General features: G+C 44.1%; 1 protein-coding gene across 1 annotated transcript in view; it reads right to left on the bottom strand.

Annotated features, from left to right (window-relative positions):
* LOC122541799 (glutamine--fructose-6-phosphate aminotransferase [isomerizing] 1-like) overlaps positions 1–17,540 on the bottom strand; it is a 92,661-nt gene that overhangs the window by 43,072 nt on the left and 32,049 nt on the right. The window contains exons 8-12 of the mRNA XM_043678794.2: positions 14,494–14,573; positions 11,933–12,038; positions 7,631–7,794; positions 4,234–4,329; positions 162–259 (exon numbers count right to left, since the gene is read on the bottom strand). Coding sequence (XP_043534729.2) covers positions 162–259; positions 4,234–4,329; positions 7,631–7,794; positions 11,933–12,038; positions 14,494–14,573 — 544 coding nt within the window. The remainder of the gene's footprint in view (positions 1–161; positions 260–4,233; positions 4,330–7,630; positions 7,795–11,932; positions 12,039–14,493; positions 14,574–17,540) is intronic.

Here is a 17,540-nt window from a genome sequence, read left to right on the forward strand (position 1 = left end):
AAAAGGCCTCAGGTAGATGCTGGAGCCTATGGGGATATGGCAGGAACGTCCTTGGCACTGCCAGACAAACCACACGATGAAGAGCCTGTTGTCTGAGCTGCAGCATGGGAAAATGCACGAAACACACACACCGAATTCCAAAATCAAAAACAGGAGCATACCGCTAGTCCAGAGTGGTAACTGGTTCCACAAGCGATAATTAACAAGCGTCTGCACCTTCTGATTTCTTTAATTGAATCCTTCAGTCCACCGAGGATCACTATGAGACAAGCGAGAAACAAGTTAAAAAACTAAGGCTGAACGAAACACACTGACCAAATTGCATCATGCCACCAGAAAGCAAATGAATCCTCGGCCTCCCCTGAAACCCGAGACTGCAATCTCTTGGTGCACGGTCACCAACGAAAGAGAAAACCCACGTCTTCATCTCAATATGCTATCACCAACCCAAGCAGCTTTTACAAAACTCGCCCAGTCGAATTGGTCATTGGGATTTTGGATGGAGTTGGTGCCATTGAGAAAATTATCAGCCTGGAGTTTCCGTCACATTTGAGCACAGGAACATAGAGTCCTACAGATGCACAGCATAGGAAATAGCACAGACCCTTCAATCCAACCTGTCCATGCTGACCAGATATCTCAATCCAATCTAGTCCCACTTCCCAGCAGCTGGCTCATATTCCTCCAAATCCTTCCTATTCATATACCCATCCAGATGCCTTTTAAATGTTGCAATTGTACCAACCTCCACCACTTTCACTGGCAGCTCATTCCATACACATACCACCCCCTGTGTGAAAAAGTTGCCCCTTAGGTCTCTTTTATATCTTTCCCCTCTCACCCTAAACCTATGCCCTCTTGTTCTGGACTCCCTGACCCCAGGGAAAAGACTTTGCCTATTTATCCTACCCATGCCCCTCGTAATTTTATAAATCTCTGTAAGGTCACCCCTGAGCCTCCGACACTCCAGGCGCAGAAAACAGGAGCAGGGGATAGGCCATTCAGCCCCTCTAACCTGGGCAGCTACTCACCTAGATCATGGCTGATCTTCTGTCTGAACACATCTTCTCACTATATCCCCATTTCCTTTGATGTTTTAATAACTAGACATCAATAAGTTTCTGTGCTGAACATAACTAAACCTCCATAGCCTTCCATGTTCGACAATTTCAAACATTCGCCACTCTTGGTAAAGAATTTCTTTTTCCAAGGATGTTAGTGGTCGAATTGATAAAGGGGAGGCAGTGGACGAGGTTTAACTGGGATTTCCAAAAGATTTTGATAAGGCTACCACATAAGGCATTTACCTGTAAAAATAAAGTACAAGGGATTGGGGGAAGAGTACAAACCCCACGGTTAGAGAATTGGGTTGCAAACAGGAAGCAAGGAGCTGGGATAAATGGGTCTTTTTCCAAGTGAGAAGCAGCGACGAGTGGGGTACTGCAGGGATCAGTGCTAGGGCACCAGCTATCCTCAATATATATGAAGGATTTAGATGAAGGGACTCAATGTCATAACTGGCAGATAACACAAAGCTGGATGGGAGGATGAGCTGTGAGGAGGATGCCTTTGGTGAGAGTGGACAAGCTGAAGGAATGGGCAAATGATTGGCAGGTGAAATACAATGTGAATAAATGAGAGGTTATCCAGTTTGTCGCAAAAACAGGAAGAAACATTCTTTAAAAGGTGATAGATTAGGAAAGAGGTGAGTGCAAAAAGATCTGGTGTCCTTACATACCAGTCACTAAAAGATGCAGCAGGCAGTGAAGGTGGATAGTGGTACGATGGCCCTCTTGGTGGGAGGACTGGAATACGGGATCAGGGAGGCAAAAGTGAGGACTGCAGATGCTGGAGATCAGAGTTAAGGTTAGAGTGGTGCTGGAAAAGCACAGCAGGTCAGGCAGCATCCGAGGAGCAGGAAAATCGATGTTTCGGGCAAAAGCCCTTCATCGGGAATGTTCCTGATGAAGGGCTTTTGCCTGAAACGTTGATTTCCCTGCTCTTCGGATGCTGTCCGACCTGCAGGATAAGGGATGCAATGCTGCAACTGTGCTCGGTGAAACCATAGCTGGAGCACTGAGGGCTATTTTGGCCTCTTTAGGTGAGGGAAGGACATTCCAGAGAGTGCAACAATCACTTAGCAAACCGATTTTTGGGTTCCAAGTACTGATAGATGAAGAGAGACTGAATCGGTTTGGACTAGAACTTGGAAGAATTGGGAGGCTGGAGGGAGGTGTTCCCATAGAAACCTATAAAATTCTAACAGGCCTAGACAGGGGAAATGCGGGGAGGAGGATGTTCTTGGTGTCTGGGAGAAAGTGAGGACTGCAGATGCTAGAGATCAGAGTCAAAAAGTGCGGCGCACAGCCGGTCGGGCAGCATCCGAGGAGCAGGACAGTCGATGTTTCGGGCATAAGCCCTTCATCAGGAATGTGCTCGGTGACTGGTCAGACCAGAACCAAGGCTCTCAGTTTTAGGATACAGAGCATGGGGGGGGGGGGGGGGGGGAGAAAGCATTTAGGAGTGAGGTGAAATGTCTTTACCCACAGAGTGGGGAGCCTGTGGAATTCTCTGCCACTGAAAGCATTGAGGCCAAAACATTGAATCTTTTCATGAAAGCATAACCTACAGCTCTTCAGTCTAAAGGGATTCCGAAGGGCAGGGGGAGAAAACAGGAACAGGGGACTGCATTAGATGATCAACCTTGAACTTATTGATAAAAATCACACAACACCAGGTTATAGTCCAACAGGTTTAGATGGAAGCACTAGCTTTCAGAGCACTGCTCCTTCATCAGGTGGTTGTGAAGGACACAATCGTAATACACAGAATTTATAGCAAACGTTTACAATGTGATGTAATTGAAATTATACATTGAAAGATATCTTGATTGTTTGTTGAGTCTTTCATCTGTTCGAATACCATGATAGTTTCATTTTTTTCATATGAAAATCACAAATTTTTTTTAAAAATGTTATATTCTCAGGTTAACTGTAACAATTGGTGTCAGCCAAATAATATGTTGAAGGTGTTAGCCCCCAGTGTTCCCTGTCTGTGCCATCGTGTTTAGCTGATTCTAATCTAAAAAGTGAGTTCACAGATCTTACATGAATTCATGCAGTTTTTGAGCAAAGTACAATGTAACCCTGCAAGTACAAATTCATCCCACAAAATATATGTGTGCATGTGGGTCTTTGTCTGTCTGTGTCTGTCTGTCTGTCTGGGGTGGGGGTTGTGAGTGTGAGAAAGTGTGTGTGTATGTGAGTATAGAGTGTCTAAGTCCATGAGGGGGTGCATGTGAGTGTGTGGGTGTGTGTGTGTGTGTGTCTGGGGTGGAGGGTTGTGAGTGTCTGTGAGAGAGAGTGCATATGTGTGTGTGTGTGTGTGTCTGTCTGTCTGTAGGGGTGTGTGTGAGTGTATGTGTGCGTGTTTGTGTATACGTGTTTCCATGTGGTTCAAAGGGCCGAATGGCCTACTGCTGCTCCTATTTTCTACAATCTTCTTCATGTTGGTTCTGGGCGGCTTGACTTTATTCTGAGACTGTGTCCTCTGGGTCTTGACCTCCAAATCGTGTATGAAGGAATGCTAACTCCTTGCTTGGCACGATGGCTCAGTGGTTAGCACAGCTGCTTTACAACACCAGGATCACAGGTTCAATTCCAGCCTCAGGCAACTGTTTGTGTGGAGTTTACACATTCTCCTTGTTTCTGCACGGGTGTGTTCCAGTTTCCTCTCGCAGTCCAAAGGAATGCTGGCTCGGTGGATTGGCCATGCTAAATTAATCATAGTGTTCAGGCATGTGCAGGTTAGGTGGATTGGCCATGGGAAATTGCTCATAGTGTTCAGGCATTCAGGCTAGGTGGATTGACCATGGGACATGCGGTGGTGGGGGTGAGAGTATTGGGTGGGACTGCTGAGGGGCAGTTTGGACTTGATGGGGTAAATGGCCTCTTTCCACACTGTTGGGATTCTATGATTCCATGATTCTATGGGTGAGAGTATTGGGTGGGACTGCTGAGGGGCAGTTTGGACTTGATGGGGTAAATGGCCTCTTTCCACACTGTTGGGATTCTATGATTCCAACTCCATCAAACATCCGAAATGATTCAGTCATATAATCCGCACTTTTGCATTTTACACCTAACTCTATTGGAACGGTGCCATAGACAGGACTAACTGTGGTACTCCCAGAGAGGACAACATATATTAGCACTTTTAAGCATCGACTCTCACCTGTGTTATTTTCAAAATTGACTCTTCCCCTCATGGTATTTACCACTGATTCTGGTTGCTCAAAGATTTCTTTCTGCATAAAGGAACTGTAGTTTCCTATGAAAAAGGTCAGGCAGAATAATCACATGAAAATATATTTAATGATAAAAGGTCAGACGATTTGGTGTGGGAAGATAAAGTCTCAAGGCTATGCTTGTAATAATTTATCAGGATGTTGTCTCCAGCTTCTGTTTAGCATTCGTAATTCAGTGTCAAAATCAATCTAAACATCTTAAGGCATGACAATATTGTCTCTTTTCGAGGTGCAGCAGGTTTAGCTCAAGCTGCTATGGAATACGGTGGCTTGGTGAATCTGCAATTTGAGGATCACATTCCTCACGATGGGATAAAAATATCAATATACCGCACCGAGAGAGTGACAACTGACAACGTGGACGGCAGAAACTGCTGAGTTCATCATTAAAAGCCAACCAGCTAATAAGTGCCAAACCTTACCACTACCAGACGCCCTCTCCATTCTCCCAATGGCTAACCAGGAATGCGAAATCTAAAAAAGACAATGTGCATTCACATAGCACCTTTCCATTATCCCAAAGGAGTTCACACTTAGTCAGATCATTTTCGAACGTATGGTCATTGTTGGAGGTTTTGGAAAGACCTCCATTCTCAACCCAATGTCTGAGACTCCTTTCCACTGAGCCAGTTATTTACTTGACCCTCTTTCAAACTAGACTACTACATGCATGGTTCACATGGGGGTCCTCCTGTACACTGGGGATATAGATTGGGTGACCATTTAGTGGGCCATGTTTGACCCAGAGTTTCCTGTCGCTCGCCATTTTAATTTGCCACCTTGCTCTGACCTCTCTGTCCTCGGTCTGTGCAGTTTTCCTGTGAAGCTCGATGCAGTTTTAAACGATCCTCTGCTTCCATCCCCACACTCCACAGCCTTCTGCATTCAATATTAAATCTAACAAATTCAGGTCACAGCCTCTGTCTTCACTTGTGGGGTGTTTTCTTTTCGGGGCTTTTTGGCTGTTTATGAGCAACACAGCCACTAGGTGGAGTAACAAATGTGCATGTGCAGAAAAACAACATGGCCGCAAGGTCTGTCTGGAAGAATTGCTGATTTACGTTATTACAATAAAGAACGTGGAAGGAAAAATTGCCGGGTTTTTTTTGGAAGAACACAATCTTTCTTCTTTAATGTGACATGCAATTTAGAACTTTACTCCAAATGAAATTTTTTTTGTTATGAGGCAGATGGTCCCACAACTTAGCACAGGAAGCAATACACATTGTTGTGTGTTTGTAGTTTATTAATCCAATTTCTGCTGGCTCAGTGGTTAGCACTGCTGCCTCATAACGCCAGGGACCCAGGTTCAACTGCACCCTCGGGCGATTGCCTGTGTGGAGTTTGCACATTCACACTGGGTCTGTGTGGGTTTCCTCTGGGTGCTCCAGTTTTCTCCCACAGTCCAAAGATGTGGAGTCCAGGTGGATTAGCCGTGCGAAGTTGCCCATAGTGACAGGCGATGTAGCAGGTTAGGTGGATTGGGGATAGCGGGGAGTATAGTGGGATGCCCCTTCAGGTCAGTGCGGACTTGCTGGGCTGAATGGCCTGCTTCCTGTAGGGATTCTATACTCCCCTAGTTCGACACACTACATTCAGGAAAACCAGCCGTTATACATCCACCATCTTGAACCCGGCAAAAATGTTGTATTTTTTAATGAGATCATTAATGTCAAGTTGAACCTTCCTTAGCTAGGGAAACTGATAAAATTAACCAGGACTGGGCAATACACTAGTTATTGTACTTGCAACAAGTACTTAAAGGAGCACCTTTGGCCCATCATGTTCCTGGAAGCTCTCAAACAGTTATCCAATTCAATGTAATCCTATTTTCCCATAACCCTGCAAACGTTTCCCTCTCATGTTTAAATCCAACTCCTGCTTTGAAAATTATTATGGAATCTAACTACACTGCAGGTTCAGGATGTGCTATCCTCAACATCAGTAAATTCTGCTCAATTTGGCGGCACGGTGGCTTAGTGGTTAGCACTGCTGCCTAATAGCACCAGGGTCCCAGGTTCGATTCCAGCCTCGGGTGACTGTCTTTGTGGAGTTGCTCCGGGTGCTCCGGTTTCCTCCCACAGTCCAAAAATGTGCGGGTTAGGTGAATTGGCAATGCTAAATTGCCCATAGTGTTAGATGCATTAGTCAGAGGGAAATGGGTCTGGGTGGGTTACTCTTCAGAGGGTCGGTGTGGACTGGTTGGGCGAAAGGGCCTGTTTCCACACTGTAGGGAATCTAATCTAACCTAATCCCTGAGACCAATCCCTCCCAGGAATTGGGTCATAAATCACAGAGAGTAGAAATGAAAAGGAAAGTGACTGACTGAATTAGAAAAGATTCGCAGCATGCAGTAAAACAAACAGCAAAAAGGCAGAAGCGAAGGATTAAAAACAGGTGAAGATCAATGCTCACATCAAACGTTTTAGGAACTATTTGCTCAACAAACATAGCTAGATCGGTTTGGTCTGAAACACTGTCAGGAACTTGAGGAAAGACACAAATTGCAGAACGCTGGCATGCAGTTTCCTAATGTTTGTCTTGTTGAGATGCCTGAGGTTTTGCAAGCAGACAGAGCAGAACTAAAATAAGGTCATCCAATTCCTCCAGGTCATCATTCAGCTTGTATTCTCACTCCTGACTTTATTTAGTACTGCTACTAGATTTATTTGAGTTACCAATCTTTTTTCAAATGTTTTTTTTTCCCTTGGATTTGGTGTCAGTAGCAAGGCCAGGATTCGTCACCCATCCTTAAGTACCCTCAATCAGAGTAGCTTGCTTGGCCATTTCAGAGGGTGACTAAGAGTTAACCAGATTACTGTTGGTCTGGGCCAGGTAAGGATGGCAGATATCCTTCAAGGTTTGTGGAAAGATTTTCTTCCCTCAAGGACGTTATGAGGGAGAGGCAATGGCCTGGTGGTATCATTGATAGACTATTCATAGACCCAGGTAACGTTCTGGGGAGCTGGGTTCAAAACGTGCCATGGCAGATGGTGGAATTTGAATGCAATAAAAATCTGGAAAGAACAGTCGGATAATGACCATGAAGCCATTGTCAAAAAAAAACTCATCTGGTTCACTGATGTCCTTTAAGGAAGGCAATCTGCCATCCTTACCTGGTCTGGCCTACATGTGATTCCAGATCCCGAGCAATGTGGTTGACTTTAATTGCCCTCTTGGATGGGCAATAAATGCTGGCCCAGCTAGAGACACCCCCAATGATAGAAGCACTTCACACACACACTCTTTAGCGCTTGACTTTCAATCAACACCCTCATGTTTTTTGTTTCTTTCACAAGTTGCCCAGATTGGTCTCACTCTTACCTTTCATCATCTGCTGCATCTCCACTTGCAGGGTTTGAATGCCACGTGCCGGGCAGTCACTTGGCGTGCGTTCCACCCGATGAATCGAAAGGCAGCCTGCGACCACCGCTGCCACGTCATTGTCCTCCAGGAAAATCACTCGGTTCGTGTGTTCAATGATGGCGCTGGGGGGGAAAGAAAAACAATCGCCATGGCAACATACTGCCCATTCATCACCAGACCACAGGTCATCATGAACAGTACCTCTGCAAATGCAATGTCTTTAAAACAAAAATACTTAAAATGTGAGGAAGTCCCACTGGGTGTTCTAGTCATAAATAAGCTGAAAAGAAAGTAATTTCTCCTCTTAGCCTGTGAAGCCTTTCCATTCTGTCTGGAGCACATTTATACTTTCCCAGAATTCCTTTTTCTCCATGATGACACCCTCTCCTCTGCCATTTTGTGGCTCATTAGCTGCTCAGGCAGTCAAAATGGCTTAAAAATAATATGATGCTGAAAATATAAAATCACAGCAACGTTTGGTTGCAATCATATTTAATTGATCCTGTTATTGATGTAGCTCAGTATTTACAGACAAACGTTGCAGGACAGTTTTGGCTACTGTGCCAATACCAGCCCTTCCTTGTTACTGGGGGTGGTGATCCAAGATGGTGGTTATTTATAAGCTGGGAAAATGGGTTAATGGAACATTGGTAACGTTAACCTTCTTCTGAAGAGGGGTCACTGGACTCGAAACATTAACTCTGCTATCTCTCACCACAGATGCTGCCAGACCTGCTGAGTTTCCCCAGCAATTTCTGTTTTTTGTTTGAGATTTCTAGTTCTTTGTTTATATGACAGTTTCCGAATACACGTGTGCTGCAAACTGAATGGATTGGTTCTTGCTGGACAATGAACTGACCTCAAATAACCCTCACATTGTCAATTCAGATCTAAGCCAGTCAGGGAGACAGAAACTGAGACATCCACTTCTGCAGACAAAGTTTATGGACTACTTACAACTGCTCCCAATCCCCAGTATTGCAGTTGTTCTCGATGTATGTACATATTTCCCAATCAACCAGTTCAGAGATACATACCTCTGGAGCAGGTGGGGTTTGAACCTGGATCTTCTGGCCCAGCAGTAGGGACACTACCACCGCACCACATCAGCCCCTTTCCCATGTACAGAGATAATTTCTAATCAACCAGTTCAGAGATGTTATGACACACCTCTGGAGTACATGGGACTTCAACCCAAATTTCCTGGCTCAGAGGTAGAGACATTATCACAGCACCACAAGAGCCCCCCTCTCCCCACCCTATGCACACTTTTTTTTTTAAACCTATTTTTCCTATCAACCTGTTCAGTGATGTTATTATACGTCTCTGGAGCAGCTCTATGCACGCTTGCACTGACAATTAAGAGCCACCACCTGTTTCGTGCCAATCTTAAATAAACACATTAAATGAACCAAATGTGATTAACCAAACATTAACACACTCCACCCTGTTCTCTTCTCTCACGCTTTCCCTTCTTATATCCCTTTCTTACTCTCACCTTGCTCCCGCATCTTCACCATTAACGCACTAATAAATTGACAAAAAATACTAACAAGCCAAATACAGAATGGAACCACAATTAACTGAAATCCTTGTTAATTTTTAAACCTTAATAACTGATTATGTCATTTTGTGTTTTTCTGGGGATATATATTTTTTGGCATGATCAGTATCGGTTACCCATCCCTAATTGCCCTTGAACGGAGTGGCTTGCTTGGCTATTTTGGAAAGCAATGAAGAATTTGCTGTGGATCTGGAGTCATATGTAGGCCAGACCAGGTAAGGATGGCAGATTTCCTTCCCTAAAAAGGACATTAGTGAACCAGATGGGTTTTTGCAACAATCACTGGTAGTTTTATGGTTCCAGTTGACGAGATTAGCTTTCAATATCAGAACAGTTATTCACATTTAAATTCTACCAGCTGGGATTTAAATCCAGAAAATGAGCCGCACTTTCAGGATTATTGATTCAGTGACACACTCACTGTGCCATTGTTTCTTGTTATTCATTTTAAAAAGTGTTAACTGATGCCCAAGCAGCTACGTCCCCGTTCGCTCATAGAATCAAGCCATTCAGCCCATCGAGATTACACCGACTGTAGTGATTCGGATCAGCTGTACCTCAGTGATTAGGGTTGTTAAACTGGGCTAATCAGGAAAGCCTTGGTTGGTCAATATTACCAGGAGATCAGAACCTCTCAGTTTGAGAACTGACTCCGAGTTGGCTGTGTACAGTGAGTGTATGGTGGGGAGAAGTCCTCTTGGTCTGGGACATTGTCTTCCTTTTCTTAAAGAAAGGGAAATTACCAGGAGATTAGAATCTCCTCAACTGACTCTGAGCTGGCTGGCTACACCCAGTGTATTGATGCACTAGTGAACAAACGGTGATTTGGTGATGGGATTCGGCCCTGTGCCATTGCTTCAGTGCGTAGGCCTCAGACTGGGCCTGTGTGTGTGGGCCAGGCCTTCAAGCGTGGTCTGACAGCCCTGCATATGATGTCATGTGAATTGAGCTTCAAACCTCAGGCTTCAATTGAATGCACTGCACTGCATTTTTTTTTACTTTTGGAGGAAAATAAACTGAGACAAGTTTGTTTTGAAAGAGTGCAATGGTTTGGATTGTTGATCACACAAGGTTTGATTTTCTTTGTACAACTGGAATTGTATTTAATGGATTGAAACCTATTTATTCAAGGTTTTCTTTGATCTTATTTTTTCTATTCATGTTTGCAAAATATAACCAGGAGATTAAAATCTCCTCAGTTTGAGAACAGACTCCAAGCTGGCTGGTCACAACCAGTGTACTGTGCACTAGTAAATAAAGGGTGACTTAGTATGGGACCCAACCTCTATGTAGTTATTACACCAACCCTCTTCCGTGCAGCCCACCCAGACCCACCCCTGTACCCATAACCCTGCATTTTCCATGTAATCCACCTAACCTGCACTCTATGGGTAATTTAGCACAGCAAATTCACCTAACCTGCACATCTTTGGACTCTGGGAGGAAACCAGAGCACTCAGAGGAAACCCACGCAGACCTGGGGAGAATGTGCAAACTCCATACAGGCAATCACCTGAGGCTGGAATCGAACCCGGGTCCCTGGTGCAGTATCCTATGTTTCAATATCTCTGTCCATGCTGAACGGAAGTACAAAGTAACAGGAGTGGCTATCTGGAGTACCTCAAAATGGAAACCGGCTTTGTGAAATTCCAACAATAGAAGGTACCCATTGGTACAAGAGTTAGAACACCTATCCTGCTCAATTTCAATTCAGAAAAAACTGAGCACTTTCCCCTGAAATGTTGTCAAAGTCTCTATTTCATGAATAGTCCTTATCAGGCAGCAATTGAAGTCGAGCTGACATCTTCATGTCTTTCCTTAACAATCTGACTTTGCAACCTGGATGGTCGACTGATTTAGCAGATTGGTACACGTGCATGAAGTTATACAAGCTGTTTGGGAGACAGTGGTGTAGAGTAATTGCCCTGGAAAAGTAATCCAGAGAGCCATATTGACGCTTGGGGAATGTGGGTTCAAATCTCACCATGGCAACGGGCAGAATGTAGACCTGGAATTACAAGGCTAATCTCAATAATAGCCAACAAACAGTCATTATTGTTAAAAGCCTATCACAGTTCTAGATACGCTGTTTCGGGAAGGAGATCTGCCAACCTTTCCTAATCGGGCCTACACATGACTCTTGATCCACGTCAATGGCAGCTAACTCTTTACTGTCCTCCCAAACAGAGTTCAAGGGTAACAAACGCTGGCCTTGGCAGCGTGCCCACATCCCATGAAAGGCGAATAATAAGTCCTTGTTCTCTTTAAAGAAACCTGGTCTTACTTTACTGAAGCAATACACAGGAGAGAGACCCAGGAGTAAAAAGGTACTTACTGTTTCCCATGATGCTACAAACGGTATTGCTCAGGATGATGCACTTTGATGACTACTCTTAAACAATAAACGGCAATACCTTCCTGCTGGATTTGTGAAACCAGAATTTTACGCGCTTCAATTATCCAACTACAGAGTTAGCATGAAAGCAGTCAGCCGAAAGATTTACGCCAATTAGCAAGGCATTTTCTTAGCTGCTAAACACCATGGGTGGGCTTCATAAAACAGGCCGGAAACACTGCGCGTGATTCACAAATGGAAAGTCTCACACCAACAAGTTACGGCACCCAACTTATCTTGCCCGTCATTCCCCAACTAAACGTGTCTAACTCAACCAAGTTCAGATGAACAAGTGGTTTACCTGGCATCTGATGCAATGTAGTACTCCACAGACTTCTCTTCCCCAACTGGATACAAGGAGGTGTCATCTGAGCGGGAAGCTGGACAGTTTTTTGTCACTTCTTTACCTGCCAAGATCATTCAGATATTTGACATCAAAACTCACAACAGAATGACCTGCTTGCCCTTCTCACAGCTTAATACACAAAGAGAACATAGGCCTTTCAGCCCACTATGTCTGAGCCGACTGTGATGTTATTCTAAGCCTATCCCATCTGCCCACAACAGCCCATATCCCTCTATTCTCTACCTGTTCATATGTTTGTTTGAATGCCGCTTAGACATTTCTATTGTCTTGGTTTCTGCCACCTCCCCTGGGCAGCGCTTTCCTGGCACCTACAACCAGCTGTGCATAAAAACTTGCCCTCGCATCCCTTTTATGCGGAGGTGCCGGTGTTAGACAAAGTCTGAAGTCACACGACACCAGGTTATAGTCCAACAGGTCATTGAAATCACAAGGTTTCAGAACACTGCTCCCTCATCAGCTTTACGTCATAAGCTCCGAAAGCAGTGATTTCAAATAAACCTGTTGGACTGTAAGCTGGTGTTGTGTCACTTCTGATTTTGCACATTCTCTTTAAGCTTTTCCCCTCTCACCTTAAACCTACATCCCTAGTATTTGACAATTCCACTAAGGAAAAAGGACTTGGCCAATCCACATTATCCATGCCCCTCATAATTTGATAGCCTTTATCAGGTCAACCCTCAGCCTCCGACATTCTAGTTTGTCCAACCTCTCCTTATAGCTAATATAATCCAAACCTGGCAACATCAACCGATGGGCATCTTAATAGATGCCACATTGATCGATGAAAGAAGGCACATGGAAAAGAACCCAAAAGGTCTATTTACTGATTGGGTTTGCACTTTTCGTACTGATATATGAGCTGGGTTGATGCATACCATGAGAGGGGAGCCTCTGCACTCGACTGGGGTCATCCTGGGGTCCAGGATGTATTCAGAGCAGTTACTTAACAAATCTTCTCACTTCTCCTTCAGTTACTGTGTTAGTTTCATCAAAAAATTGGAGGTGCAGTGGACAGCGAAGCAGGTTACATCAGATTACAATGGGATCTTGATCAGATGGACCAATGGGCTGAGGACTGGTGGATGGAGTTTAATTTAGATAAATGTGAGGTGCTGCATTTTAGGAAAGCAAATCTTAGCGGGACTTATACACTTAATGGCAAGGTCCTAGGGAGTGTTGCTGAGAGACCTTGGAGTGCAGGTTCATAGCTTCTTGAAAGTGGAGTCGCAGGTAGCTAGGATAGTGAAGAAGGCGTTTGGTATGCTTTCCTTTATTGGTCAGAGTACTGAGTACAGGAGTTGGGAGGTCATGTTGTGGCTGGACAGGACACTGGTTAGGCCACTTTTGGAATGCTGCGTGCAATTCTGGTCTCCTTCCTATCGGAAAGATGTTGTGAAACCTGAAAGGGTTCAGAAAAGATTTACAAGAACAAAGCCAGGGTTGGAGGATTTGAGCTATAGAAAGAGGTTGAATAGGCTGGGGCTGTTTTCCCTGGAGCGTCGGTTTATAAAATCATGAGGGGCATGGATAGTATATATCAACAAAGTCTCTTCCCTGGTGTGGGGGAGTCCAGAACTAGAGGGATTAGGTTTAGGGTGAAAGGGGACAGGTATAAATGATATAAAAATGGTACGTATATGGAATGAGCTGCCAGAGGAAGTGGTGAAGGCTGGTACAATTGCAACATTTAAAAGGCATCTGAATGGGTACGTAATTCAGAAGGGTTTAGAGGGATATGGGCCGGATACTGGCAAGTGGGACTAGATTGGGTTGGGATATCCGATTGGCATGGACAGGTTGGACCGAAGGGTCTGTTTCCGTGCTGTACATCTCTATGACTCTAAGTGCACTCGTATCCCTCTGATTTGTATTCAGTGATCCTACTGCTGGATATTCTTAGAATTTCACCATTACCACTGCAATCCCATTTTCTTTGTGTAAAGCACTGAGATGTATTGAGGTGAGATTTGCCGGTCACGTTAGACTGAGTTAATGCAATATTAAACAGTCACTTGGTACAGAACTCGGTAGTTCTGTGAAAAGATGTAATTTTGCAATTCTGTTCTGGTGAGTAAAAGGTGAACAGCAAGTCTGTTGTACTCCAATCAATATTGTGAAGCATGATACCAAAACCCTAAGACACTTGATAAACAATCTTCTCGGCTTTTTTTATTCATTTACAGGATGTGGTCATCACTGGCTTGGCCAGCATTTATTGCCCAGACATCCGCATTGCTTTGGGTCTGGAATCACACATAGACCCCAGCGGGGTAAAGATGGCAGTCTCCTTCCCTGAAAAGTATATTTGCAAACCAGATGGATTTTTCCAGACAATCGTGATTATCATTAGAGTCTTAATTCCAGGTATTTTTACTGAATTCAAACCCACCATCTGCCCTGATGGGATTCAAACTCAGAGCCCAGAACATTACCTGGGACTCTGGACTAATCTCTAGAACAGAAGCGACTCTACACTGTGCTCCAACAGTACTCACATGTACGATACAGAACTGGGATGTGATCTGTAGAAAGTTTATCATTGCTCCTCACGCCAATCATCAGAGGGCTTCCCCGTCTAAATAGAAAAAATAACATTCCATTTGTGATGCCTACAAATGACACCTTATAAAACAAAAACAAAAACAAAAATAAACAAGAAAAGCAGAGGATTTAGAAGCAAGAGTAGGATTGAACTGCCCTATAATTAAGAATGATCATTCAAATCCACATATAGAGTCATACAGCATGGAAACAGACCCTTCGATCCAACCAGTCCATGCTGATCATAATTCCAAACTAAACTGGTCCGATCTCCCTGCACTTGGCCCATATCCCTCCAAACACTTATTCATGTACTTATCTAAATATCTTTTAAACATTGGAACCATACCCATATATCAATGGGATATGTTGAGTGGTACTCACAGCTGCAGTCAAATTGCCAAACCTCAAGCAAATGAGGTGACACCACTGTCTTTGGTGTTGTTTTTTGAGAGGTAGTAGACCAAGATAGAGAAATTTCCAACTATTCTTCAGAATAGTGCTACAAGACCGACCATGTTTGTAGGCAGAAGCTTGGCTTAACATTTACCTGGGAACTAGCACCCTCAATAGTGCAAGCAATCTCTCAATGCTGCAAAGAACGTCAGTCTAGGTTTCACTCTCAATTCTACAGACTGGGACTTGAAGCCATAACTTGTTGACCCAGAGACAAGCTTTTTGAAGAAAGCATGTTGCATTTCATTCTCAGACAGGACATTCAGCCGTCCAAGAGTCATTTGTGACTGCACTGCTAGAGCTGTTGGAAGGAACCTACACATATACACTGGGAAGATCCCAAAGAAAAGAGAGTCATAGAGGTTTACAGCATGAAAACAGGCCCTTCGGCCCAACTTCTCTATACCGCCCAGTTCCCTCAATTAATCTAGTCTAATTTCCCTGCATTTGGTTCATATCCCTCCGTACCTATCCCATTCATTTACCTGTCTAAATGTTTCTTAAGTGACAAAATTGTACTTGCCATCACCACTACCTCTGGTAGCCCATTCCAGACACTCACTGCCCTCTATGTGAAAAAAATTGTCCTTCTGGACTCTTTTGTACCTCTCCCCTCTCACCTTAAACCTATGCCCTCTGATTTTAGACTCCCTTACCATGGGGAAAAGCTGTTGGCTAGCTACCTTACCTATGCCTTTCATGACTTTATAGACCTCTATAAAAGGTCATCACCTCAATCTCCTACACTCCAGGCAGAAAAATCCCAGTCTTTTCAGCCTCTCCTTATAACTCAAACCTTCCAGTACAGCGAGAATACTAGTAAATCTTTTCTGCACCCTTTCTAGTTTAGTAACATCCTTTCTATAGCAGGGTGACCAGAACTGCATGCAGTACTCCAAATGTGGCCCCACCAGCATCTTGTACAGCTGCAACAGAACAACCCAACTCCTATACTCAAAGCTCAAAATGTGAGAAATGCTAACACTTCAGGGATTGAGGGATGATATCTTAACACTTCCTAGATCTAATCAATTAGAGGTTGGTCTCTAAATTAATTTTAAATGGCAAACACATCTGCTCTAAGCCCCTGTGTTTGAAATGTGGATGGGAGATGCCTTGGGATGGCGTGTGTGAAGAGTTGGTGAGGAGGGTCATTTCATTCAGAAGGAAATTTGAGAGGCAAGATTGGAAATTCTCATGCCAAGGCTTCTGCTGGCGATTCCCAACACTTGGAAAAGCCACTTTAAGTCAAGCCAGCTGTTGATCTCATTACCGAGCAGACTGATGCAAGGGTCTGCTTGGGACCTTACGAAAATCTGAGGTTCATGGTGATTTACCTCAGGTGGAATGGCAGGTTCTGAACCTGATGGATTGTGAGGCCCTCCTCCAAATAAAGAGGAAAACTCAAACCGACATGTCAGAGGAAAGGGTGCTTGCCTCAACTGAGTCGGACATTCACGTTCCACTCCGTAGGTTTGCAATCCAATCCCAGACTGACACTCCACTGTAACGCTGACAGAGTGCAGCACTGTCAGAGCTCCTTTCTCACAGATAAGATGTGAAACTGGGTTAGTTGCCTCCATTACTCAGATCTTTGAGTCTAGGAGTTGGGATGTCATGTTGAGATTGAACAGGTCGTTGGCGAGGCCCTTTCTGGAGTAGTGTGTCCAATTCTGGTTGCTCTGTTAAGTCTTCACACACCCTATCCTGAGGCATCTCCTATCCACATTTCAGGGCGTAGAGCAGATGTGTTTTAAAATTAATTTAGAGACCAACCTCTAATAATTAGATGTAGGAAGTTTTAATTATCATCCCTCAATCTCTGAAATGTTAGCATTTCTCACATTTTGAGCTCTGTTATTATTCAGCCGGAGAGGATTCAAAAGAGAAATACCAGGATGTTGCCAGGATTGGAGGGTTTGAGGTGTAAGGAGAGGCTGGATAGGCTGGGACTTTTTTCACTGGAGTGTAGGAGGTTGAGGGGGAACTTATAGAGGTTGTTAAGATCACGAGGGGTATAGGTAAGGTTAATAGCAGGTGAATTTTCCCTATGGTGGGGGAGTTCAAAACTAGGGGGCATATCTTTAAGTTGGGAGGAGGAAGTTTTAAAGAGAATATGAGGGGCAACTTTTTTTTTAAACAGAGGGTGGTTCGTGTGGAGAATGAACTTTCCAGAGGAAGTGCTGGATGCGTGTACAGTTACAACATTTAAAAGACATCTTGATAAGTACTTGAGCAAATGTTGTGAGGGATATGCCCCAAGCACAGGCAGATAAGAATGGCTTAGTTTGGGAAGATAGTCAGCAGGGAATGGTTGGACCAATGAAGGGTCTGTTTCCGTGCTTTCTGACTGAGACTGACCTGCTGCATGAGCAGACAAGATAAGTGGAGGTGCTGGTGTAGTGGCAATGCCACTGGATTAGCAACCCAAAACCAGAGGCAATGTTTTGGGAACGTGGGCTCGAATCCAACCATAACAGATAACATTTGAATTCAAAGGCGGGGGCGGGGGCGGCTGCACTTTAAAAATTATCTAATCTAATAG

The sequence above is a fragment of the Chiloscyllium plagiosum genome, unplaced genomic scaffold, assembly GCF_037043375.1.
Source record: "Chiloscyllium plagiosum isolate Xiang-an unplaced genomic scaffold, Cpla_swu_hap1 HiC_scaffold_43, whole genome shotgun sequence".
Lineage (NCBI taxonomy): Eukaryota > Metazoa > Chordata > Chondrichthyes > Orectolobiformes > Hemiscylliidae > Chiloscyllium > Chiloscyllium plagiosum.